The 25,524-nt window shown below is 33.8% G+C and overlaps 1 protein-coding gene and 1 long non-coding RNA gene across 5 annotated transcripts; one reads left to right on the forward strand and one right to left on the reverse strand.

Annotated features, from left to right (window-relative positions):
• Positions 1–386: 386 nt before the first annotated feature.
• On the reverse strand, positions 387–6,842 carry LOC118680265 (uncharacterized). Its single transcript, XR_004975792.2, has 3 exons — positions 6,603–6,842; positions 6,351–6,434; positions 387–3,104 (listed from the first exon to the last, which is right to left on the reverse strand). It is a non-coding gene; the product is annotated as an uncharacterized lncRNA (long non-coding RNA).
• LOC106623363 (LIM domain and actin-binding protein 1) lies at positions 6,818–18,270 on the forward strand. Of its 4 annotated transcripts, none has more exons than XM_014242857.3 (12): positions 6,893–7,032; positions 9,486–9,907; positions 11,638–11,730; positions 12,294–12,427; positions 13,598–13,764; positions 13,872–14,411; positions 15,993–16,157; positions 16,215–16,369; positions 17,213–17,698; positions 17,767–17,912; positions 17,987–18,071; positions 18,151–18,270. In XM_014242857.3, exons 2-12 carry the CDS (start codon positions 9,518–9,520, stop codon positions 18,151–18,153), a joined length of 2,364 nt encoding a protein of 787 aa, XP_014098332.2. In that variant the 5' UTR covers positions 6,893–7,032; positions 9,486–9,517; the 3' UTR covers positions 18,154–18,270. The 4 variants fall into 4 exon arrangements, with proteins under 4 accessions (XP_036215105.2, XP_036215106.2, XP_014098332.2 ...); XM_014242859.3 differs by having other exon boundaries at positions 11,638–11,688; XM_036359212.2 differs by lacking the exon at positions 9,486–9,907 and having other exon boundaries at positions 6,818–7,032.
• The last annotated feature ends 7,254 nt before the right edge of the window (positions 18,271–25,524 follow it).

The raw sequence follows: 25,524 nt of genomic DNA on the forward strand, positions 1-25,524 counted from the left end.
TCGGTATGATCGTCGATAACAGGGATCACCAAGCGTTTGCAGGCATTTAGTGAGGTTGTTATGCAAATGCTAGCTGCACTGGAAATTGTACCTGTTTGAAGACGAAGCAGCCTTTATGGATATACTAATCGAATTAGGAGAGTATAAAAATGTGTTTATTTTATATTTTTTGTTAACTAAATGCATATAATTTCAACAATATTGTGCAAAATTTCAAGTCGATTGGAGCAAAATGAGGAAGTTTTTTATACCTGTCTAATGAATTTATTACATCAGAGTTTTTGTGTTCAAATCTTTATCGTGTAGGGGTAGTCAGAGTTTACAAAAATCGATTTTTTTCGCATTTACTTAAAGGATAACATCTTACAAAAGTTCTCTGAAAATTTGAAGTAAATCCGACAAATAAATTATTTTAAAATTATTAATTTCTTTTTTCTTCAAATTTCTGTCAAGTCAAGTCGAAACCTTAAGGCTCAGTTATGCATACTTGCACAGCACTGCATAGACAATTATTGCATGTGAAACATAACCGCGGTTATACTTCACACAGCGCATAGAAATACAGCTGTTGTTTTTATGTTTGTGAGACCATACAAATGTGAAATATCATAAATGAAAATGCAAAATTGAAGTGCAGTGTTACCAACTTGGGGGTTTCCCCCTAAATTTAGGAGTCAAAAGAGTCGAATGGGATTTTTAAGGGTATTTCAGGAGTTTTCTTTACTTTAAATATTAATTTTTTTACTGAAAAATAGGTTACAGATAACGTTCACAAATTTTTGGGCAACTCTCATCATTTAACATTCTGACAATTTGACATATTTCTATTATATTCCAATCTTTTTTGAAAACGATAACGTTGAACCTGCTAGACTATTTGAAGATCGAATAGAATATCATTCGGAATCAAATTCGTGAGATCAAAACGTCTTCGCCATTGTACTTCCCCTTCAAAATTGTGGCTTCGATGACGTTTTTAATTAATTTCTTGATCAGAAGTCAGGTGCCATTTCAAAGACGAGACAGATTAATATTTATCAACATAATCATGCCGATCCGACTGTTTGTTGCAAATTATGAGATTGTAACCTGGGCAGTTCTAGCGAATAAAGCAACTTATTTGGATAGTTGACATCATCGTCTTGGTTAGTAACGAAATCAATCGATTTATGTGTCATTAATTCGCAAGCTATCTTATTTTGAATCTGAAAATCCATTTGCAGCCAATATAATTCTTTCGCTAAACCTTGTGATGCATGATTTTTGTAATCTTGTGCAATTTTTTTGGGTAAACTTTCTCGATGAGTTTGGTCTTTGTTGTTGGTGTATCCAGACAATCCTTATTAAGCATCAAGCACATGTCTTCATTTAAAATTAATGGTTAATTGTATGTACTTCATGCATTTCGGAATAAAGCAGTGTTAGCAAAGTTATCATTCTGGCACATTTCAATGAGGCTGGTTAATGTCGTCGATGGCGGCATCTTAAGGACACACTATTATAAGATAAATTTTCTCTAATATACCTCAAAGTTTAACCGATGATTTCGGTCAAAAATAAACTATTGGCACTTTCCGCATGTTACGTATCTTAGGACTTGAAAATCTATAGTCCGATTTCGTTTTTCTTTGGACGTGAGGTGGTATACCTTAGAGGCACTGTTTACATTTCCACAAATTTCTTGATGCTTAATTTATATTCTGTAAAGTAAGATATTCACATGAAATTTTAATTTTTATATGTGAGAAGTAAACGTGGTTGTGGTCCGATATCGACCATTTTCACATTCGCATGATGCGAATATTGAAATAGTGTTATGCATCAAATTTAGTTGAAATTAGTCCAGAAGTTCTTGTAATATAGAATTTCACCTAAAGGTGAGCGGCCCATTATCCAATTTTGATACCGATTCCTATGATTATTATTTTCTGATTTAACCGATTTTCACAATACACAAAGAAGTACCAAAAGGACTTAATTTCAGTACCAAAAGGACTTTTGTTGCAATAGCTCTATTGGTTTGTGAGATATGCCCATATAATAAAATTTCAAATTCCGTCTGATTCTTCTACATTACAGTATACAAATCAAACACTAATTAAGTTATCGGAAAAAAACTTCGAACAAATAGTGCCTTAAAGTTATGTCATATCCCGTTCAAAAATGGTAGCAATCGGATCAAATCTTATCACGCTCCAGATACTGAATACGGGGAACTGAATGAAAGAATGTTTCCGGAAAATAATTGACTCATTAAATAAAGACTATATACTTTTATTATTATTATTGTTGAGTCTGTGAAATTTAAATAATTAAATCTATAAATTTTTACAGCATGCAACACATGTCACCAAAATTTTTTATAATCGCGGAATTCTCGTATTGGTCATTTGTTTTTACAGCGAGGTCATTGCATGATACTAGTTTGCTGTTATACCGCCAACGCTAGAATGTACAATTGTGCGATAAAATGCTGGCCACTACTTTATATATATTGTATATTACAAAAATTACACCAATTCCGCATAAGAAAAAACTTAATGAGTTCCTGCAATAAAATTCGTATTTACATAAGTCTTTTCAACTATATGCAGCGATTTAGAATTTTAAAACATTTGTTTTACAAATAGAGCATCCCAAATACAAAACTTTTTTTGAATGTAGCATCCCTAAAAGTATTTACACGCGCATCTTATTTTTATAGTCGCTGAAAAATATGTACATATTTTCTTAATTAAAATAACAACAAGAAAAAACGTTAACTTCGTCTGCACCGAAATTATAATACTTTTCACAAATAATGCTGTAGTGGATCTGAACAATTTTTTAAGAGATTATACCGTTGTATAATTATAAATTATAAAGTTTTCCATACAAGAACTTGATTTTGATCGTTCAGTTTTTATGGCAGCTATATTCTATATCTATATCCGATCTGAACCATTCCTTAGAAGATTGTACTGTTGCTTGCGACAATTATCCACTCCGAATTTCGTGAAGATATCTCATCAAATAAAATAGCTTTGCATAGAAGACCTTACTTTTGATCGTTTAGTTTGAATGGGAGCTTATGGTATAGTGATTCCGGTTCCGGCAAAAATGAGCTGTTTTTAAGGGAGAAAAAAACGTTTGCAAAATTTTTTATCAATACCTCAAAAACTTAGGGACTAATTCGCGTATAGACGTACATGGCTAAATGGATTAAGCTCTTTAAGCTGATCATATATATAAGTACATATTTTATAGGGTCCCTGACGTTTCATTCTGGGTGTTACAAACTTCGTGGTACTACATAGCAATATTACTATAAGTCAACTGATATTTTTCTTAAGGCTCATTCATTCCTGAATATTAACATAATAAGCAAAAAATACAATCTTTACATCAGGAATGAAAGAATACAAGATCACGACAAGTATTTACCGTTACCTTTCGGTTTAGGCTGTGACAATTGCTACAAATACAAATTGCACTATACCGCCATCTTGTGACGTAATTATTTTAGAATGAGTCAAAGAAGCATAGAACAAAAACACAAACACTTGTGTTAATTCGTAAAATGAATTCAATTTATTAGTTTCAAGTAAAAACGTGTTAGTGAAATGAATAGAATAATATTGCGTGAATATATTTGGACTATTTCTAAATAAATAAATTTATATATTGAAAACATAATTGCCAATTAGGTGAATGATTAAAAGTTACGACGGTTATATTTATTTAGAAAGTATAAAATATATTGATATTGAAAAATAAAGTGTGCAGTGGTAAGATGCAGAAACTATTATGCAAACCATTAAAAACAAAAAAGTTTTTTCAGTTTTCCTCCGGATATAATAGTTGCCAAAAAATGGGTAATTTTTGTATGCGATATTTTGTATGCGTAATTTCATAATCATAAGTATAATTTCAGAATATTTTCACCATAATTTCCTTTAAATACACATCAGAACTATTATTAATCTATATATGTATTTAAAAATGAATTTCTGTCTCGCCAATTATGAAATATGTATTCGTGGAAGTTCGGGGAAGATTTAAACGATAAAAAATATGGAAAAATTGCGAGGAACATATCCAATCTCATCTAATATTCGTTTCTTTCGCTAAAACTCGAGAAAGGCTGGACCGATTATGGGTTTGAAATGTTTATTGTAGGCCATGGAAGGTTTAAAAAGTAAGAAACTATAGAAAAGTTGCGAGAAAGAAATAATAATATAAAGAAAATTGTATTTGAGTTGACAACATAAATCAACAAAAAAAAAACATATTAATAATATTTTGAAGGTTGTCATTGTTAGTTTGTTAAGATATTTTTGTCGTTGTATTGAAATATTTGATGCTTGTAGTTGATTGGACTCATGATTCAATTACGGATATATAAGGTTGTGTCGATAGCCCCAACAATTTGTCAAAAGCTCAGCGAGTCGAGAAAATGAAATTGATCGATTCCACAGACACAATGCTTTAGTGAACCTGGTAGGATTCTCTTACGATCCGGAAATGAACTAAAGTGCCGAGAAATCTAAAGGTAGGTAGTTAGAGTGGCTGTCTTTCGACATACATAGGCCTTGATTAGGACCATTGTGATACCCCTCACTCTATTAGCTCTTCTCTGAACCATCTTCTTCATCATCCACTTCGCACCTTTCGCACTCTTCTCTGGAGATGAAGGCAATATTGGGGGACAAATCTATAACAATTAAAAAAATATCAATCATTTGTCAACATTATAAAGCTTTAAAATAAGCGGTGAATCTGCAGGATTATGTTGTGCTGGTGGAAAAGTAAAATTGGTCCCACCACCTGATCCATTACACTCAGGTTTTGGTATGAAAAATTACTCTAAACACTTTTTAGTCAACATCCAAAAATATTATATAACAATTGTTTCCAAATGACGTCGTTTGATGCAACGCAAATTGTACAGAACAGTTTCCTGCCCACTTTCAAGGTAATATACCATAACTTTTCTCTCTCACACTGGAACAGGTTGGCTATCTCTTCATCACAGCCTTCTTGGGCATTTTAAAAAAATGTTTTGGGTATTTTGGAATTTCAATATTAAACTGAGTTCCAGATACAGCAGTCGTTACCAGACGTGCTGATGTCTTTTAAATCATTCGATACAGCTGTGGCTGAAAATGAACCTGTAAATTTTCCCTTGAACTTTTATATTCTCTAGATATGTACATACAAGTATAGCTGGAATGACACCGTATAATCTTAGGTTGAAGATACTCGATTATTCAAGGGTACAAATTTGGTCATCACAAAGATCACCGGCAATATTCTTAAAGCAATATTTTTTTTGCCAAGTATGACAATAATACCATCTTAATCTACGATTCAATTCAGGAGATTACAGCTTCTCATTCAGTTAGCTATCACCATGTCTATAAATACATGAGTTTGCATTTGAAAAATCCATCTTTTTCCCATGGGCAACTATGTTATATGTTTTAATGTCACGTGTAGGAAAACTATCGATTCTATTTGCGCTAGCCAGAGATAAACAAGAATATTGTAGAGCGAATAGTACTGAATTAAAACAAATTTAAAAATTAATAATAAAGAATGGTCTACCCTACTTACCTCATTCGTAATATTAAATGTTACATATAATCAAACAAACTTGAATATAAGATTAATAAAATAAAAAATGTTACATTTTATGTTGATTTGCGCTTAATACATATCTACATATTTTCCGGCTATAACGTTTTCGTCTTCATAGTACATGTATGCATATATATGTGTATAATGAAAGAAGCTACTGGTGGATACATCGTAATCACGTCTGTCAGTTAAGTTCTGGTTAATATATAAATTTATTTTTTTTTAAATTACCCAAAACCACAATTTTTGCTCTGCATAATTTTCGACGAATTGGCATTGACGCCGCTGAGGACATTCTCACAGAGGTGCAAGTTTGTCAAAAAATAAATGGCATGTAAAAATAAGCAGCTTTTTGATTATTGTGCAGTAATGTGTAATTTATTATAGAAATTATTAGATATATACAAGCAAACTCAATGCACGCAAAATAAAGATTATTTTTTAACACCATCCATCAGCCCAAATTTCCATCATAAGATACAAACATTTAGCACGATTCTAAAGTATACCGTTGCTGGTCTACTATACGGATGTGATTTACAGCACACAGCATAAAATATACTAATTTCCGTAATAAACTTAATAAATAATAGTCCAAATACGATTTTCGTTCTTTAATGTGAGCGTTTTTTTTTAATCTAAAATATCAAAACTTTGGTACCGTTTGAATTACAAATTTTTAACAGGTATGATATCTTAGCATAGTTGAAGTAGAAATGAATTTTACTTACACTATTTTTCACAGAAAATTAGTTGAAAATTATAATACATAACTTTTTGTTACGAAAATATACGTAAAGTTCTAATCACGTCACCTGGCAAAAAAAAAAATGACACTATTAAATATGAAAATCGAACTTTTCAAATGTATATGTAAATAGCGCAAATACCGTAAATTTTAATAATATATCAAAAACTAAACTTTAGTTCTTTCTTTAAAAACACAAATTGTTGAATTTTAGGCATTTTATTTATTTACGTACGTATATTACACACAGCAAAAAATATAAACATCTATCTGATACATGTGAATGCACACACATACCCGAACTAGCAATTATACGTTTTACTGTGCCGAAAATTAAATATTTTCTGAGTCGTTTGTGCACTAGGATTTTACGAATTGTAAATAGTTCGATTGCCAGCATTAATCGCTTGCATATACACTTATGTACGTGCACAAACGTGAATGTATTAATGATATATGCGTGAATATAAGACTTTGTACATAAAATGTTGGTCGAGTGTTTTCTGCTCGAGGCCTACGTTGGTTCAGAAAACTGTGCACGGTGCGCATTCAATCAGTTTGGCGTACTCGATCGTTTGTGTTGCTCAAATAGCGGCAGCAACGTCGGCTATTTCGAGAGTGCATTATTGATAGAGTTTAAACTTAGCAGATCTGTAATAGTTAAAGTAGGTATACTCGTATAAAAATTAGCTCTTAAAAACATCGATGAATTCATATACATATATAGATCATTTGGTTGTTAATGTAATCTTTACCATGAAAGTAATATTTGTGTTAAACTAACGATATTGTGACACGTAAAATAGCAGGATTTCGTTGCAAATACCTGCATACTGCAAACTTATGTAATTTTTTCAACAGTAAAGTTACTCAAAGATTTGCGGACAACCAGGCGTATTAGTAATCAGCAATATTGTAATATATACATACAGAGATATGTAGTACACGCAGTATGTTATGATTAACATATGATTATTAGTATGATGATGAATGAAGGATTAAGTTTTCATGACAAATTCCAATCCACATTCAAAACTTAACAGCGACCTATTTGTCTATAAATATATATCTGTATAAGCATGTACATACATCGTCATTCCGAAAGGTATCTTCAAATTTTACAGAAAATCGACATCGTTTCACTCGCCTTACATAAATATACTAAATTTCTAGCTCCATATGGATTTATGTTTGAGTGTACCTGCGTTGGCATATTTAAATAAAACGCCGCCCGATATTGCAGAATTTTGTCATACGTTTTTGTCTTTTAGTAGTGCATTATTTATATTTTAGTATACACAATAAAATTGAAATGGGGACTTTCACCGCGACCTAAGGTAATAGTGCCCTCAAGTATACACAATACATAGTACAGCTAAAATAAAAATTACTATAATAATACAGTTACAAAAGCATTTCGAATTGGCATCAAACAGCAGATAATTTTGACATAAATATTTCGGCTTTTGCAGGTCTTCATTTATAAACCACAGCAGAACTTTCCTGCACTACACTTTCAAAAAAAAGGGATTAATAATTTAAGAAAAAGTAAATAAATATATTTTCAAATACATGGACTACGTCCGTCGAATGTGGAAATGATTAACATAAAAGTATACTCTAGATCCCATTAATACATGCACACATGGTCAAATCTGAGTGTTTTTCTATAAATAAGCTTGAAATAATGTCGACGGTTACAATTTGATAAAAAAAAAACAAGTTGAAACGTTAATTTGGCTGCACCGAAGCTATAATACCTTTCAGAGGTTCATGCTTTCTTACAGGAACTCGATTTTGATCGTTCAGTTTGTATGGCAGCTATATTCTATAGTATTCCGATTAAGGCGGTTCCAATAAATTAGCAGCTTCTTGGGAAGAAAATATTGTGTGCAAAATTTCAGATCGATATCTCAAAAACTGAGGGACTAGTTCGCATGTATACACTCAGACAGACGGACATGACTAAACTGACTCAGCTCGTCACGCTGATCTCCGAGGTTTTCTTCTAGGTGTTACAAACTTCGTGCAAAATTTAATAATACGTTCAAGGTATATTTAAATCAATAAAAATGAATAAATAAATCAATTCAATGAAATATCCAACGTATCTTTGTTTATATGGATATTTGTGGTCACAAAGGTTAATAGCAATTTTTATTCAAGCTTCAAAAGGAATATACAAGCTGAGTAAAATATTTCTGGCAAGTAAGCTTAGTTATGGTTAAAATTTCCCAATTTTCAATCTGTTGTATTGTCCACGGAATTTGATTCAAATTGTTAAAGCAATGGGTTGGTCCACGGAATTTGGTTCAAATTGTTAAAGCAATGGGTGAGATATGAGAAGTGGATGATGCTACAGTTGAACTGATCAGCAGTATTGTTTACATCCAGTACTGATATTATTGGGCAATAGTCGCAAGATTCCTGTGCACCAGAGTGCTCTTATAAATATTGGGATAAGTTTTATGATGACATGGTTCTTACAATGTTTGATTTCAAAAGGGTGTGAACATTCTTTATTAATCTGCCTTATCTTTCATTTGCTACCTTGATTGCAGAATTCTAAAAATAAATTACAACATACGAAATGGAAGGAAAAATTGTGAGTCTGTAGCTTGTACGCATTCTTTGCGTCGCACGCATAAGCCTTATGTCCGATTTAATTACTAATATTAATTTTTATGTCAATGTACTTTAGAAAATTTCGGTATTATGCATTGCATATTTACATGATAATTACATTGTAGGTAGGTGGGTAGAGTGGCTGTCTAACAACGCACCTAGGCCTATAGGAGGCCCATTGTGATAATTACATTGTTTACATATGTATAAATATACCTTGGTGAATTCAAGTTAATTCATTATTTGAAATTTGTGCATCCCTCCAAAAAAATTATTTATGTGAAAATGGTGTTTTAATTGGTAAATAATTTCCTTCAAGGAGACGATGCAGACTTTTTTATCGTATTGAATTAAAAACATGTGGATAGCTGTTACCTTTAATGTAGTCTCATATCCTTTGTTTGAAGTATATGACAAGATCTTGTTACTACTTCAGAAATCAGTACTAATGCAAATTTGTTTATGTCGCGCTTTCTGTTGAAATATCAAACAGTTTTCAAAGTTGAAGAGCAATACTTAGCCAATATGTCTACCAGCTTATCTACAACCGTGGCTCCCACAAAAACTACACGCAAAGTAACCAAAAAGTCAACACTCAAGTCCGCTAAGAGCCAGAATATTGAGACGATTAGCGTTGATTTTAATAACAGTATTCTCGATGGCCTCGAGAGCAGTTATCCGCCTAAAGTAACCAAGAAAAAACTATCCGGTGCCGTTACAATAAGCTCTATGTCTAGTTCAACGACCACAGAAACCAAAACTTCCGCAAGCATAAAAGAGCCGACCGAGGTCCTGCAAAATGAGAACGTTGCAGCCGTCGAAAGCAAACAAGAGCTAGCAACAGACAATGGCAAAAAGAAAGCAAGAAGTAAGAAAAGTAGAAAAGGTGAAACGGATCATGAGAATATATCGGTGGTAAGTTGGAGAGCTTTAACGATAAACCTAAAGCTGAATTTTTCATTATTCAATAAATTTGATTTCATTTTATTTTTTTTTTAATTAAAGGTGCATATATTAGATTAAATGTAAATGAATCAATCGCTTAAATTATTTTTACGGGATTATATTAAGTTTAATTAGTTTCGATTAAGCCATTTCATTTGATTAGCCTAGCTCCAAATGGGTAAATTGATTTAAGGGCCGACTACACCGACCTTGGCTAATTATTTAATCAGAGGCCAAACGTATTATTCCACAATGCCAGTTTAGCGCACATCTTTAGACCTGATTAAGTTTACCAAGTGGTAGGAGATAATTACTTGCTAATAAGCTAGTGCAGAACCTTTGAAAATGGTAAATGTTAAAAAAAATTCATAGCAATAGATGATATTGGAAAATAAAGATAAAATAACAAAAATGAAAGGAAACACAATAAAAAACGTTAACTTCGGTTGCACCGAATTTTTAATACACTTCACAAATACAAAGGATTCTTTACGTTCAGTACGTATGATTCCGATCGTTCAGTTTGCATGATAGCTGTATGCTTAAGTTATCCGATCGAAACAATTTCTTGAGAGTTTGCCTTATTGCAATAACCCGCTGCAAATTTCGTGAAGATTTGCCGCCAAATAAAAATTTTATCCATGCAAGAACTTGATTCCGATCGTTCAGTTTGTATGTCAGCTATATGTTATAGTGATCCGATCTGAACACTTCTCATCCGAAGCAGCTGTTTTAGCAAACGAGCGCGATATCTAACGCCATCCGAAGAGACATGACGATCGGGTGGAAATTCAATTCAATGAAAAGCGCGAGCTATTTTCGCCGGCAGCTGCACACTGCATCCTTCGAAGACAAGGCCAAGCGATATTTTACCCGACGGCTGCGCACCACTTACTTTCACCGATGAGAAGGTTTGGAGTGTCATCAATAAGGCCAAATCATTCAAATCCAGTGGCCCAGAGGGGAAAAAACATGCTGATGCTAAAACATCTAGGCTCGACGGGACTAAGCTACCTAACCAAGGTCCTCAATTTGTCGCTGGCAACTCTTTAAATACCCGACGTGTGGAAAGTCGGAAGGACTACTGAAACCTGGCAAACCCGCCAACCAAGGGGAGTCTCATCGTCCGATACATGGCTGCGCAAAGTGCACAGCACCGCCGAGGTCAAAACTTCAAATGTAGAAAAATTAAGCAGAGGGTTCAGAAGTGTGGTACCCTCTCCCCATTACTGTTAAATTTTTACATTTTGAAACTCCATCAACCACCAGAGCGAATTTGTATCACCTAGTACGATTGCGATATTGATGTCGGGCAATAGCATCATTGGCATGTGTTCGAATATAAACGGTTATCTCTCCGACCTTTCTCGCTTCTTCTCTGCAAGGAGCTTGACACTTTCTTCCACCAAATCCAGAGCGACCAGATTCACGAACTGGACGTAGGAGTACGGGCTGGTTTTTAACATTACCAATGGGTTTCATACTACTATGACTTTTTTTTTTTCTAAAATTGTCTACCCTGATCTATTTGTTGAAAATGAAATTGAAACATTACCTTACCCTAGATTAGTTATTATGTGAAAAGGAATGTGAAGTCCACCTTAAGTAAGATTAAATATAGTTCGTCCAACTCTATTTATTTCAATTAAATTTGAATTTGTTATTTCAATTTATTTAAAATTTGATTGAATTTTTTTTAGAAATCCAGCTTTAGCAAATTCGATGCCCTGCAGAAGCGCAACTTAATACATGTACGTTCAAGTGACGCTGGTAAAGCACAAAAAAAATTCAATGTAAGCATTCATTCATTTTTAACCCAAACATGTAACACTATCATCTTTTTCAAACAAAACAAATGTGTATTTTATTTAATCCCTAGTGATATTATCAATCTGCTAATCAAAATGTTTACATTATTAAATCTTATTATAAGTGCTAAACTTTACATATGTATATAAGGAAATATTTTCGTTACCAGCGAATACAAATGGTTTTGCATTCATACCATATTTTTTAATAATTGAATTTCAAAACAAAAATACTAAACTATTTTCGAAGGAATTTTAGTATTGAAATATTACGAACGGGGGGAAAAAAATTGTTTACAAATGGACAAATTAATATTTAGTGATTTGGGTTAGTTAGGTTGATTTTAAATATAATAAAATGTTTCGGATATAGGAAGTAGTAGTATAGTAATGAAGCTAAGTGAGTCCAAGAACGAGTGAGTGAAACATTTCACACGCGTTTAAATCTTTCAAAAAGCGAGAATATGTAATGTTCAGCTATTTCCGAACTTAACCCTTCATACATGTTTTTAATGTTATAACAGTAAGAAATGTATTTCCCGTCGCAGAATCCACAATGTGATAAGGAAATCAATTGTCGCCTGTGCGTTAAACCTGTATACAAAATGGAGGAAATCAAGGCCGAAAAGAGCATTTATCATAAGAATTGCTTCCGCTGCTGTGAATGTAATAAACAATTGAAGTAAGTTTTTCTACTCATTTCATTAGTATATACAAATGTGTCTAATTCAGTTGCTGACTGGATCACCGCTTTTTGTTTGTGTCTACTTACTAAGCTATACATATAATTGGTTAAACTAATAAAATTTCGGTAAACCCTTGGAGAATATTTGTAGAAACATAAGACACCAAAAGATATTTTAAAAATATCGAAAAATAATATGGTTAGTATATATAATATGTATTCCGTGGCACACTAGGCAGATTGGTTGGGCGAAATTGGAAAGTTGCCACGTCCAAAAAACTCCGTTAAGTAAACAATTTTAAAAGGCCAAAACTAAGCCACAACGGGCATCGAAGTAAGAAGAAGCATTTGCAGTTATCTCACAAACCTCTAAAGCTATATCAACCAAACTTATTAACAATAAGTCCCTCTGGAGGAGCTAGCTTAAACAGTGAGAAAATTGATGAAACCGACTAAAATCGCCCGCTGCCTATATAACGGTTATGTTGAAAATAACTAAAAGTGCGCCGACTCATCAAATAAATACGTCAGAACCTTTAAATTACACAGCCCAGATGGCGCTTAAAAGCTTCATAAGAGACGATATTGAATAATGGGTATGGCATCGCTCACCTTAAGATTCATAACGATTAATTTAGGTGAAATTCTATATCTCGGGATCGACTTTACCCAAATTCGGTGCATAATATTATCTTGGCATTCATCTGTTACATTGTGAAAACGGGCGAAATCGAACTACAACCACACCTTATTCCCACATACCAAAAATGTAAACGTCTATATGATTCTTTCACTTAACAGTGTATAAATCAAGCAGACAGTTCACTTATTGGATCATTCTTACTATGCAAAATATAACATTCAATTTATTGAAAGAATTATGGATTTCTGTTTACTAGACCTAATATGATCTTGGAAAATTGCGAGAGTACAGAAGTTTCGGTTACTCCCGAACTTAGCCCTTTCTTGTTTACGTAATATCTTTGTACGATTAATAAGTGTAGCTGAAGTTCGGCATCGAACGAACTGAAATCTTCTTTATTAGTTGTATATGTTTTGCATACATAATATATTATAATACTAGCCTGTATATTGTTTGTTATTCATTGTGTATACTAACTGAAATTGATATAATTGAGCTGATTCCTCGTATTATTGTTATCATAGGGTCGACAATTATCAAAGTCATGAGGGAGTCTTCTACTGTATGGTGCATTTCAAACTATTATTTTCCCCGAAATGTGTTGAAAATTCTGAGACCGAGTTTCCACGTAAACCGGAATTAATCGTTAGAGAAAATCAACCAGTTGAGTTACCTCCAGATGTTGTAAGAGGTACAATAATCAACAACTTTTTTAAACGTTTTTCATGAAAACACAAGCTACCCGATATATTAATGTCTTAATTTCTTTCTTTCTTTGATTACAAAAAAATTAAATAGCTTCAGACAAACCCGATCTAGGTTTGGAAGAATTACAACAACTCAATGTACGTTCAAAATTTCAAGTTTTTGAAAATGCAGCACAAACCCACCAGGAACAAGAAAAGTATCCAGAGGAGCGAAACCCTGTAAAGCACAGCAATTCGATATTATCGAAAATAGCGAAATTGAAATCGCAAGGAATTAGTTCAGATCTAAGTTTAAAAGCGATTGGCGATAGACAGCTAGACAATGGGAGTGATTACTCCTCGAAGAGCAACAGTGATATAAGCGATATAGAAATTGAAGAAAATAGTAATGAAGATGATGATGCGGACTTAGTTAGCTCAAAGAAACGAACACAACGTGAACGACCAGTCGGACTTGGTCATGCCATGCACGATATAAAAACGAGGTTTGAGAAGGGACACATGATGTCTAAAGAGGAGCGGCGGGAAGAACGTAAACAGGAAATTCAAAACATACGTTCACGACTCTTCATGGGAAAACAAGCTCGCATCAAAGAGATGTACCAACAAGCTGTCGCTGAATCAGAGCAAGGTAAGTTTATTGATACGCTAGGCTGAGCTGGCATTACATAGTTGACATACTCATTATGACCCTGATCCCTAATTAAAGAATTGGTCATGATGAAATCATGGTCACGCCTTACTTTGTTTAATTAGATAAAATATCCGGCTTCGTTGTGATATGTACTTCATGTAATGAAATCTATATGTAAATATAGAAAGCTGTAATTAAACATGATGATGCGCGGATGGAAGAATAAAAGACAATTTAAAATAGGTTTTACTTTAAAAATATATTCCAGAGATAAAGGTTCATTAGGAGTATAAAAAATTGACTAAAACATATTTTCCTACCTACAAAATTTCAATTAAAAATTTTAAAAATTTATGCATTAGATAAATACATAGATTATGTAAGGTTTGTTGTGGATATATATGTGTTATGCTTCTCTAAAAGGCCCCCGGAATTTTCATCTACTTCACTTTAATTTTTTACGTCAAATTCGTTTTGCTTTTACTGTTCTAGTTTAAGGAACATACAAATAAATCTGAACTCTTTGAATATAGTTGTTTAGATTTGTTGTTATTACAGCGTCAATTTTAGACGCTTTCTTATAATTGTTTTTATGACTACCTATACAGCCGCTTAAGAAACTAGAAAATGCCGCCGACTTTTAGAAGCTTAGTATTGTATGAATTGAATAGAGGCAGATGGCTGACCTTTGATGTGTTCTTGTAAATAAGATTAATTATAATACAATTATCTCATCTGAGAGCTGCAAGATGTCTTTTTTATTAGCTGTCTTTGATTCGCCATTCCTCTCCTCGCTTCTGCTCGTTTGTCAGAAAATTGCAAAAGCCACAACAAAGCCATCGGGTTGAATTCGTACAAGAGAGTTTGCGGATACCTCATTAAAGTGGTATATCAGTGTTTCCAAGTATTTTTTTTTTGTTTTGAAACGACAAAAGAATATAAAAATTCCTTTCTTTTCTTGTATTTTTAAAACTTAAGACTTAAAATCCATTATAATAATTTATTGAAAGTAAAAATAAAGGGCTACTGTATCGTGTTTTAACGCAATAAAAAAATATCTCTACCAAGAAATAATCGTAGCACAATTACGCATGCGTCAGAAGACATTTTAGCGCAGTTTGTTGACTAACAAACAGTAGGACTTGTTGACTAACAAACAGTATAAACATTGACATGTGTAATAAATATTATGAAAATAAGGTTTTCATATAGAGCCAATGTGCAAAATTTCTCTTCACAACAGTAAAACTAACTTTCTCCAACTGTTTTGTTTATTTCGCAACTATATAGAATAGGTGAGAGAAATAGGTTAACGAATTTGTAAAGAAATATCGGACATTGTATCTATCGAAAGACAATCCACTTAAGAAATATAATTCCATATTTCAGCTTAATATCTCCCTATCTATCTCTGGAACTTAAGTTGAACATTTATTCGCTACTTCTGTTCTTGTTATATTTCAGCTGTGATCTCTTGTCAAAAATTTGCATGTGAAAGCACAAGATTATCCAGTTGAAGATAGAACAGAATAATCAATAGATGTATTCAATCATAATTTTATTTTCTGTTGCTAATAGGAATTACGGCATCAGACAAAAAACTCGACATAAAGCATGATGGAGGCGCCCGTTCACTTAAGGAACGATTCGAAAAAGGAGAAGTATTTAAAAACTCCAATGATAATAGCGAAGATAATTCGACAAATCACAAGGCTTTACAGAATGAAGATGTTTTTGAATCAGGTAAAACAACAAAACCTTTTACAAATGTTAAAATTTGTTATGCCGTTCTAATTTTAGCGATTAGTAAAAACTCACGGAGCATTTTTATGGAATTGGATGCTAATGTGGTTGCTAACAGAAAACAATTGAATTCACCAAAATCGCCAAATCCACAAGTAAATAAACAACACATATATAACACAAGAAGACAGAATAGCGAAAATGAAAACGAGGTAAGAGAAAAGGAACCAAACTTAAAAATCCTGCCATAAGTTCTGTTACAAGTTCAGACGGATATAAAAATGACTATAATACTTTAATTCTATTGAATAACGCATATATTAAATGAGCGATGATACATTGATCAATAGCGGCACGCGCAATTTCTATTGGTATAGACGACGCTGCACGAAACAAAGATTTTTTGAGTCTCTCCAAATTTTTGTGGGGTATTCGATAGGCCATGTAGTGCATTCGATTTAAATCTGGACTTTTAGACGGCTAATCCTCTGCAGCTATGAAATTAGGGACATAGGCTAGAATAACTAGCAACTGCTGGGTTTTCGCGAACAGTTTTTATAGTTGAATTGGTTCAAATCACGTGAGGACGACTACTTCTTTTTATGCCATCAACTCTAGACGTTTGGGAAAAACGATGCGTAGACACTACATACAAAATATAATAAAAAAACGGCCCTATTTTGCGAATTTTTCCGCGCTGTTTGTATTGTAAACTTTGAAACAGAATTTATAATAATACTAAATATCTTTTGCAATTTTGATATATATTATTCTTAGTAAAATCTTACCTATATTTTATAGCCATTTGAAACTTCAAACTCTATATACACAACATAAATGACAATATATACATATGTTAAACTTTAGTTAATTTAGTTTTTACAGTATGTCTTATGGTAGACTTGTGATATTTCATTGTATTTATTTGTCTACGTTTTCCATACGTTCTGGAATGAATATATTTTAATAATTTGCTTATTATAAATTTGCTCGGGTAGTTTGTATTTGTTTGTGTAATGCCATCTATATAAAATTCATCCTTCATGCAAAAACAGGACATCGTTAAGTATGATGAGAAACCAGAGGATATAAAAATCAAGACCTCAGAAATAAGTTCGAAATTTAAATTTTTTGAAACGTATCGTCCAACCGAGCAAAAAAGGAAAGAATTTCGTATAACTCCGCCAAGGGAGGGAGTTGTGAAGATGCCAACGCCTGAATCGGAAATTGAAGACTCAAACGAAACTGATAAGATAGAGGAAGAAACTCACGTACTCGAAAAATCTCACACTACTGCACTGATGTTGAACAAGTTTCGTGAAATGGAACAAAGTAGTAGTGACCAGAATGCTGGTCCACGACCCCTGAAATGTTTTACACCCCCTTTAGATGATGGTAACCATGTGTATGATTATGAAAACAGCACCGACGTAGAATCACAGGATGAAAACGAAGATTTTGAAGAAGAGGATGACGAGGAAGATTACGACTCATCAAATAGGAATTCCAAGTGTACTCTGGATGACGAGGCTCTTAAGGAGGTAAAATACATATATGTACATATGATATACCTTACTGAACTATGTAATACCGTATGCATTCGCAACAGGCAAAAGCAGCGGCACGTGCTAAGCAACTACGAGCGAAATTCGAGAAGTGGGAGGCCAATGAGAAAGAGCGGGAAATGTATGAAAGTCGTATTGATATCTACTCTAACGAAGTATCCGATAATTCAAATATCGAAAGCACAAAAATGTGAGTTTGAACTTCAAAAATCAATACCAGCACGGTTTTTTAATAGGAACAAATTTTTATATCAAAAACTTTAGCATACGGGAGCGATTTGAAAATATGAGGAACTTAACACAGACCACTCAACAAGCAAGACCACGGTATCAAGTTAATCGTTTCGTGGTAAATAAATGTGAAAGATAAATTAATAAACACTTAAGTTACCTGTTAGAATTTAACTATATTTCTTTTTAAAATTTAGTAAAACCTACCAAATCAATAATCAGTCGATTGGAACCTGCTATATTTACTAGCTGTTAATGAATATTTCCACTATATGCTGTCAAAAGTGAAATAAATATATAAGTTATTATAAAAATAACTAGTGTATAAACATCTTTAATGATACAAGGAAGCTTGGGTCGTCCTTCCACAGAACCGGCTCTTCCATATATGTAAGCGAGTTAGGCAATTGCAAGAATATTAGAGCGGCATTTTGGCTAATTTTCTTTACATATTTTATTTATTTTTTAATTTTATTTACAAAAAAAAAAAATTACCAAATTTCTTTATTTATTCCATTTGTACATAATATACAAAAATCATAGCTTCAAATTTTCGCATTCTAATACAAATTATAAACAGTAACGGGAGTATTGTTAATTTTTATCAAAAGTACCACCCAGGGGCTGTTGCTGTATGGTGTACGTTGCTATGCGTTGATTTGCACTCAAAATGTCACATACTTATGTTTGCATGTACATTCGAATTAAAAACGGCACCAGTTCAATTTCGAAAACAGACAGTTCTATTAGGAAAAGGGAGAAGAGCCAATTTGGGATGCTAAGCAAAATACTGCATTGTATTGTCAATCGATGAAAGATACGATCAGTCGAAACAAGTTACTAAAACTTTTGAATTTTTATTTAATATTGATCAGCTGCAAACTTTTACATATGTTTAGAATTTTCATTAACTCTTTGTGGATTGTTGCATCTATAACAAGCAAGCCATTGGCAAAAAAAAATGCTCATAAAAGTATACCACTGGACGTTTTAAATTATACTATTTGTTCAAAAGAATTAATATATATCGTGTTAAATTTATTTACGGCTATACGGGTGTTACTAACACTTCCTTTGTCAGTAGCTAGTGGAGAGAACAGTTTCTCTGAATGATACTTATCAAAGTTGCATGCGCTCTACAATGTGTCAAGAAAGACAGGTTTAGCAACATTATCAATTGAAAATAAAGTTGCACAAACTATTAACAATAAAACAGTTCTGTCTTATCTTTCCAAATTAAAGGCGCAAAAATACTTAACTTTTTCTTTATCGTACTAATAATTGTAATAATTTTTGAATTATTGTATTAAACCTTTGGAATATGAGTGTTTTTTATAATTAAATGACCTGAATAAGTTTCAAAAGTTGTAAATTTTGTTGTTGAGGCAAAATATAGGCTTAGAAGGGGCACAAAATTTGCCATTTGCTTAAGGCGGTAAATGGCGGGTCCTGGCCTCCCATATGACATTATGGCTTAAAACAACTAGTTAGATAGGTTAAAAATAAATCATGCACTGCGTCCTTTGTTTTACTTTTCCCTGTACTTTCCCGAAAATAAATGAACTAAAGATGAATAAAAAGAGACTAGTGTAAATGTGTGGTACAATTCCCCATCTTTTGAATTCTAATATATAAAATTCTCGTGCACAGTGTTTGTTGTCAAACTTCTCCGAAACAGTTAGATCGATTTTGATGAAATCTGGTATGCTTATTAGATAGGTCTGAGAATCGGCCAACATCTATTTTACATACCCCTAAAAGTTAACAGTGGTTCACCCCAAATATTATTATTTGTTCGTTTTTTGTCCAAAATGTTTTTTTTTTCTTAATGATTCAGCATTAAAAAAAAACAATATATTATAATTTTCACCCTTTTAAAATCAACCCCTGATATTTAATCGCAATTTTCACATAATTCTGTTTCATCCACAATGACAATCGAATATAATAATTGTACAGTATCCCCCGGATAACTGCACTCCAAAAATTGCACAATTTTTGGTTCAATTAACCGGGGAATCAAATAACCGATACTCGTTTAATTGAACAATTTTTTCAATTACAGAATTCCCGCTTAATTGAACAACCTAATAATAATAACAAAAATATTCATATGTGCACTTTTATAGATCATTGTTATAAAATATAAAAAAAATTTAAGTTACAAAAACAATACATAAATATCAGCACTTATATTCACATATTTTAAGGTGCTTAAATTTTTAAAACGGGAATTGAAGAAGTCTTTAATTTTTTAAGCTATTGCAGAGCTTCTATCGCAGGCTTTGAGCGCGGGACTGAATCAAGAAATTCCGTAACGGAAAAAACCCAACACGATCACAAAGTATGCGCAAAATGTTTGCATACTTTTAGGCGTGTTTTCGCATATCTGAAACGGAACAAATAAATTGAAGAGACAGGAGGGTTATTCAAAAATAACAATATTTAAGATACAATTTTTTAATGGCAAATAAAAATGTGGAATTTAATAAAAATTTAATTAATAAAAATAAATTATTCAATATCGGACTCATAGTATTAGTAACATTATTATTAAGCTATTGTATAGCCTTTATCGGTTTATATATCGACGCAAATTTTGCGAGCCATAGAAAACAAATTTAGAATTGCAAAATATTTTAAATCGACAAGAACTATGTTGCCATTTTTGTCACTTTTTTCTGTTTGCGGGCTTGCGGGGTTGACTTCCAGAAGGAACATCGGAAAGTTGTTCAATTTATGATTCTTGATTTTTGCCATCGTCGCGAAAAGACGCTTATAGGCAAACTCATGTTCGGGGAGTACGCGTAAAGTTTGGGTATAAAGTGTATCAAATATGAATAAACAAAGTACAACAAGAACATGAGTGAGTACTTTATATACAAACATACATTTTATTATTATCACAAATGCAGGCGAAACTCGATGATCAAACTCTTAATATCGTTTTTTTTTTTGTTCAATGTTTTTGAATGAATAACCGTAAAGTGGGGCTATGTGGCACAATTTTATAGAAGAATCTTATCTAGAATATTTGCCATTTAAGTAGCAAATCCCTATTAATTTTTTTTTAATAAGTTAACCGGTTCAGTACTTTTAGGCGTATTTACGCATATTTCAAGCGGAACAAATCAATTGAAGAGCAGAGTAATTAAAAAATAATTATATTTAAAATACAATTCTTTTAATGGGAAATAATATTATTAAGAATAAAATAAGTAACATTATTATTATTTTGGTAAATAGCTACCCCACGTTTTGGAACAGTACATCTTTTGAATTGAACAATACAATTGAAATTATGTATTTCCATCGGATTATCAATGGTAATAAATTTCCACTTATCTTGGCTGGCGATTTCAACATCGCTGATAAAAAATCAGAGCGGTTAACAACTTTTCTTTCGTGAAAATTTAATTTGAAAATGAATAATGATCCACAAGAATCCACAAAAAAATATGGGACCACCATTGACGCGGTATTTTTCAGATATTTAGATAATACCAAATCTCAAACTTATTTCAGTTACCATAAACCTATAGTTTCAATGATAAAAATTCTTAATAATGTAGGTTATTGTATTGTGAGATAATAAAAATAGTTTAAACAATATTTACTTCTTTTTTATTTAATAAAAGAAAACAATTTGTTTTCTTATCGGCCACCACGCTCAAAAAGTGTAATTTGTATGAAAGAAAAAAATAATACTGCATAAAAAATAAATAAATATTTATAAATGCATAAGTTGATAAAAAAAATGCTATGCAATAGACCTACAGGTCTTTTGGAACCCCAGATGGAGGTTTACTATTAGAGTTGTAGTTCAGATTAACTTGGAGAAGACGCATTAATTAGTGTCTTTTCTGCGTCTTCTTGAGAGTCGCTCAAAACCTCACTCTTAGTGTAGAGTTTAGAAAGTCTGTCTGCGAGCTCAGACGTCGAAATACACTCCCCTTGATCTATGTTCTCCACGTCACTCGAGGACTCCATTGAATCTTCCTCGACTTCACATTCCGATTCCGACGCCATGTTTTCGCCTGCATCGGCGTCTGACTTATCGGTCATTACCTTTACTTAAGTACATCCGTAGTCGATCTCTCCGCCACTTTTCGCCAGCAGTTCTTCGGATTCTTTTGTTAGCAACAACAAAATCTGCATTGTGGCTCGTTTCGTCTCCACACCAGATTCCGCTGCGGGGTCGTCGAAGGCCTTGACAAATCTCCATCCCCCAGTTGACAGACTCTGATGAGCTGCATTATCTAGTCCGGCTGCGATGGTGTATCCATACCCTCGCTGATAAAATCTTTTTTGCTTAATAGTACTTCCAACGCCACATTCGTCAGTGCGGCTTGCTTCCACTTCCATTGGACTCTTGGATTTTTCCTTCGGGATCTCCCTCATCCAGCACTCCAATGATAATGCGGTTCCGGGCCACATCAGCAAAAAAATTGTGCCGGCGTCACACCCTTATTTTTCGGTCCTTTGGCTGACAGCTTAGCCTCTTCAGCTGACTATTCAGCTGTACTATTGAAGAGTAACGAACACTCAGATAGGAAGCCTGACCTGAGCTAGATACCTCACTACTACAACAGGGGCAAACTGCTGCCAGCTCGTCCCTGCCTACGTCGTGAAACTGTGGTATCTATTACCAATCCGCAACCTCGTAGAGGGTTCAGCGGAGGATTTTCGCCAACCACCAATTCTTCAGGTTAATAAATTATAATTATTTTTAATGGTTTTAAAAGTAAAAGGTATTTATTTTCTTTCTTATGAGTCTGAATAAGGTACACGCTACCTACGCCCAACACAAAATGTCCTCGGCCGTTTTGTTTATTTGGAGGATGTAGTTCTAGCGCCCATTCTCCTTGCCGGAGTTGGTGACCTTCAACACCCCACAATCTTCCGTTAACACATCGGGGTTTTGCTTATGAAGAAGACGCAGTGCCTAAGGCTATCTCACTGACTGATGCCTCGCTTTACGCTTTGCTTTACAGCGTCGTCTTTTCGATTTGGCCGTTTGGGTGGCCCTGCTGTTTCGCTGTCAGCAGACGACTGCCTATGATTTAGCCAACGAATATATTACGTAATATGTTAAATTTCTACCACCTATTTGCGTGCCACCACTCATCAAACATCCCTCACCCTATGGTTTGACGCCGTCAAAAGAGTACGTTTTCTAAGCCTAAGTTAGATGACTACGATGACAACTAGGTAGGTAGGTAGGTAAAGTGGCTGTCATTCGACACACTTAGGCCTTTAGGAGGCCCATTGTGATACCACTGGGACTGTGATCCCCTCACTCTATTGGCTCCTCTCTGAACCACCCCGTACTTCTGACGAACTTCATCAGTGAGACAAGTTTTATCTGTGCAACCTCCGAGACGTCGTCAAGAAACCCACGACCGATGGTTGCGATTCTTTTCGTATATAGTGCTGCGCAATCGCAGAGAAGATGTTTAATGGTCTCCTCCTCTTCTACTTCCTGACAGTTTCTACAATAGTCGTTATATGGCGCGCCAAGTCTATTAGGTATCTACACGTAGCCAGAGGCATATTTATGTCCACCTTACCAGGATCTAGTTGTAGGGTGGTGCCTGTTCTGGCTAGTTCATCTGCTACGCAGTTACCAGGGATGTCACTGTGTCCTGGAACCCATTGCAGATTTACAGTGAAATAGGATGACAGATCCGCTAGAAGATCATGGCAATCCTTCACTGTCTTCGACGAAATCCTATGAGACATCAGAGATATCAAAGCCGCTTGGCTGTCTGTATATATAAATACACTTCTTGTTGTGATTACGCTTTTTGTTAGCACAAGAAGGCTTTCTTTAATTGCAGTGACCTCTGCTTGGAAGACACTACAGTGGTCTGGTAACCGGAAGGCGATTTTGGTATCTAATTTAGCCGAGAAGACACCGCCGCCTACTCGGTTATCCAGTTTGGAACCATCCGTATAGAAGCTAATCCCTTCTTCCTTGTCCACTACATCCCGTTCCCACTCCTCTCTGGAGGGAAAGGCAATATTGAGGACCGGATTTAGGTTCAGCTCCCCCGGATTGCAAAAATCCGTAGTTATGGGAAGAAACGAGAACTTCCTAAGTATCCTAGAATGCCCCTTGTTACAGGCGACTAATAGGGAGGCTTCCCTCAGTCTTAGAGCTGACTTCGCTGCCATTTGCTTGCAATATAAGTCTGTTGGCAGCAAGTGTAAAATTATGTTGAGTGCCTGGCTTGGCGTAGTTCTGAGAGCTCCACTGATGCAAATACTAGCTGCTCTTTGTATACTTTCCATGCTTCTAATCGCATATTTCTTTTCTGTAATTGGCCACCATACTACTATCCCGTAGGTCATGATCGGCCTTACAATTGCTGTGTACAGCCAGTGAGCCACCCGAGGTGTCAGTCCCCACCTGGGCCCCACCATTCTTTTACATGTGTAAAGCGCTGTAGCAGCTTTCTTTACCCTCGCTTCCAGGTTTTGTTTCCAAGACAGCTTCCTGTCCAAAATTAGTCCCAAGTAGCTTGCTTTATCCCCTATCGTTAGCCTGGTGCCATTTAAAAATGGCGGCGTGATTTCGGGAGTACTGTGTTTCTTAGTAAACAATACTAGTTCTGTCTTGCTAGCATTTAAATTCAGTCCGCATGATACGGCCCATCGATTAATCTCGTTTAGTATTGTCTGCATGAGACTAGCGAGATTAGGTAACCGTTACAACAAGTCTTCTGCAAAAGGGGTGTAAAATAAAACAAGTAACAATTGTTTCACTATTGATGCTTTTTATATATTTTTTGTGTTTATTTGTTAGATATGGCAATTTTTATATGAGAATAACTTTTAATTTTTTGTTGATTTATGTAAAATTAAAAACAGACTTTTTAGCTAATTAAAATTGTTATATGTATATCATATATGGTATTTTCAAATATAAAGCAGCATTTTTTAATTCATTTAAGTATTGTTTAAAAAAAATAATCAATGGTGTTGTGGAATCCAAGACAGATTTGCTTAGTTGTCAGAATTGCAAATCAATTTTTATTTTCAATGGTGTCATTCGTCTTTTCGAACATACGGAAAACCAATATTCGAATCAGCTGTTTACTAATGTGCAAAACTTGAAAATGAATAAATTTCAAAGCAATTTTATTAAAGTTTACAATGAATTCCGCTATTTTAGCTTTTATTTTATAGGAAGCAGAAAGCAATGAAAAAATTAAAAGAAAGATATTAAAAGATGACAGTAATCCACTTGAATAAAAATGCATTTGCAAATAAAATTACGTTTATCAAGTTTTGTAAATCCTCTTAAAATATCTGCACTTTTTTCCATAACTCAATAATTATGGCATTTTGTGTTTAATTCATGTTTCCCTTTGTAAAGTTAAGTTAATTCGTAACAATAAAATAAATTAATTTGTTGACTTACATTCCAAATCTGTCAGCGACTATCTTCTTGCTTTGTTTCTGATAACAAAACTGATCAAATTTGTTTCCGCGACACCCAAAACCGATACAATTTCTGTTTCGAACCTCAAACCAATCTTTCTATTCTGATTCCGACAACTATCAGA

This window comes from Bactrocera oleae, chromosome X, assembly GCF_042242935.1.
Source record: "Bactrocera oleae isolate idBacOlea1 chromosome X, idBacOlea1, whole genome shotgun sequence".
In the NCBI taxonomy this organism is placed as follows: domain Eukaryota; kingdom Metazoa; phylum Arthropoda; class Insecta; order Diptera; family Tephritidae; genus Bactrocera; species Bactrocera oleae.

Bases quoted from the DNA above. Each gene is read 5' to 3' on its own strand.
- LOC106623363 (XM_014242857.3), top strand. From the start codon at position 9,518: ATGTCTACCAGCTTATCTACAACCGTGGCTCCCACAAAAACTACACGC. The intron at 16,158-16,214 runs GTAAAACAACAA...TTCTAATTTTAG, and splicing joins TGAAGATGTTTTTGAATCAG to CGATTAGTAAAAACTCACGG. The intron at 16,370-17,212 runs GTAAGAGAAAAG...ATGCAAAAACAG, and splicing joins ATAGCGAAAATGAAAACGAG to GACATCGTTAAGTATGATGA.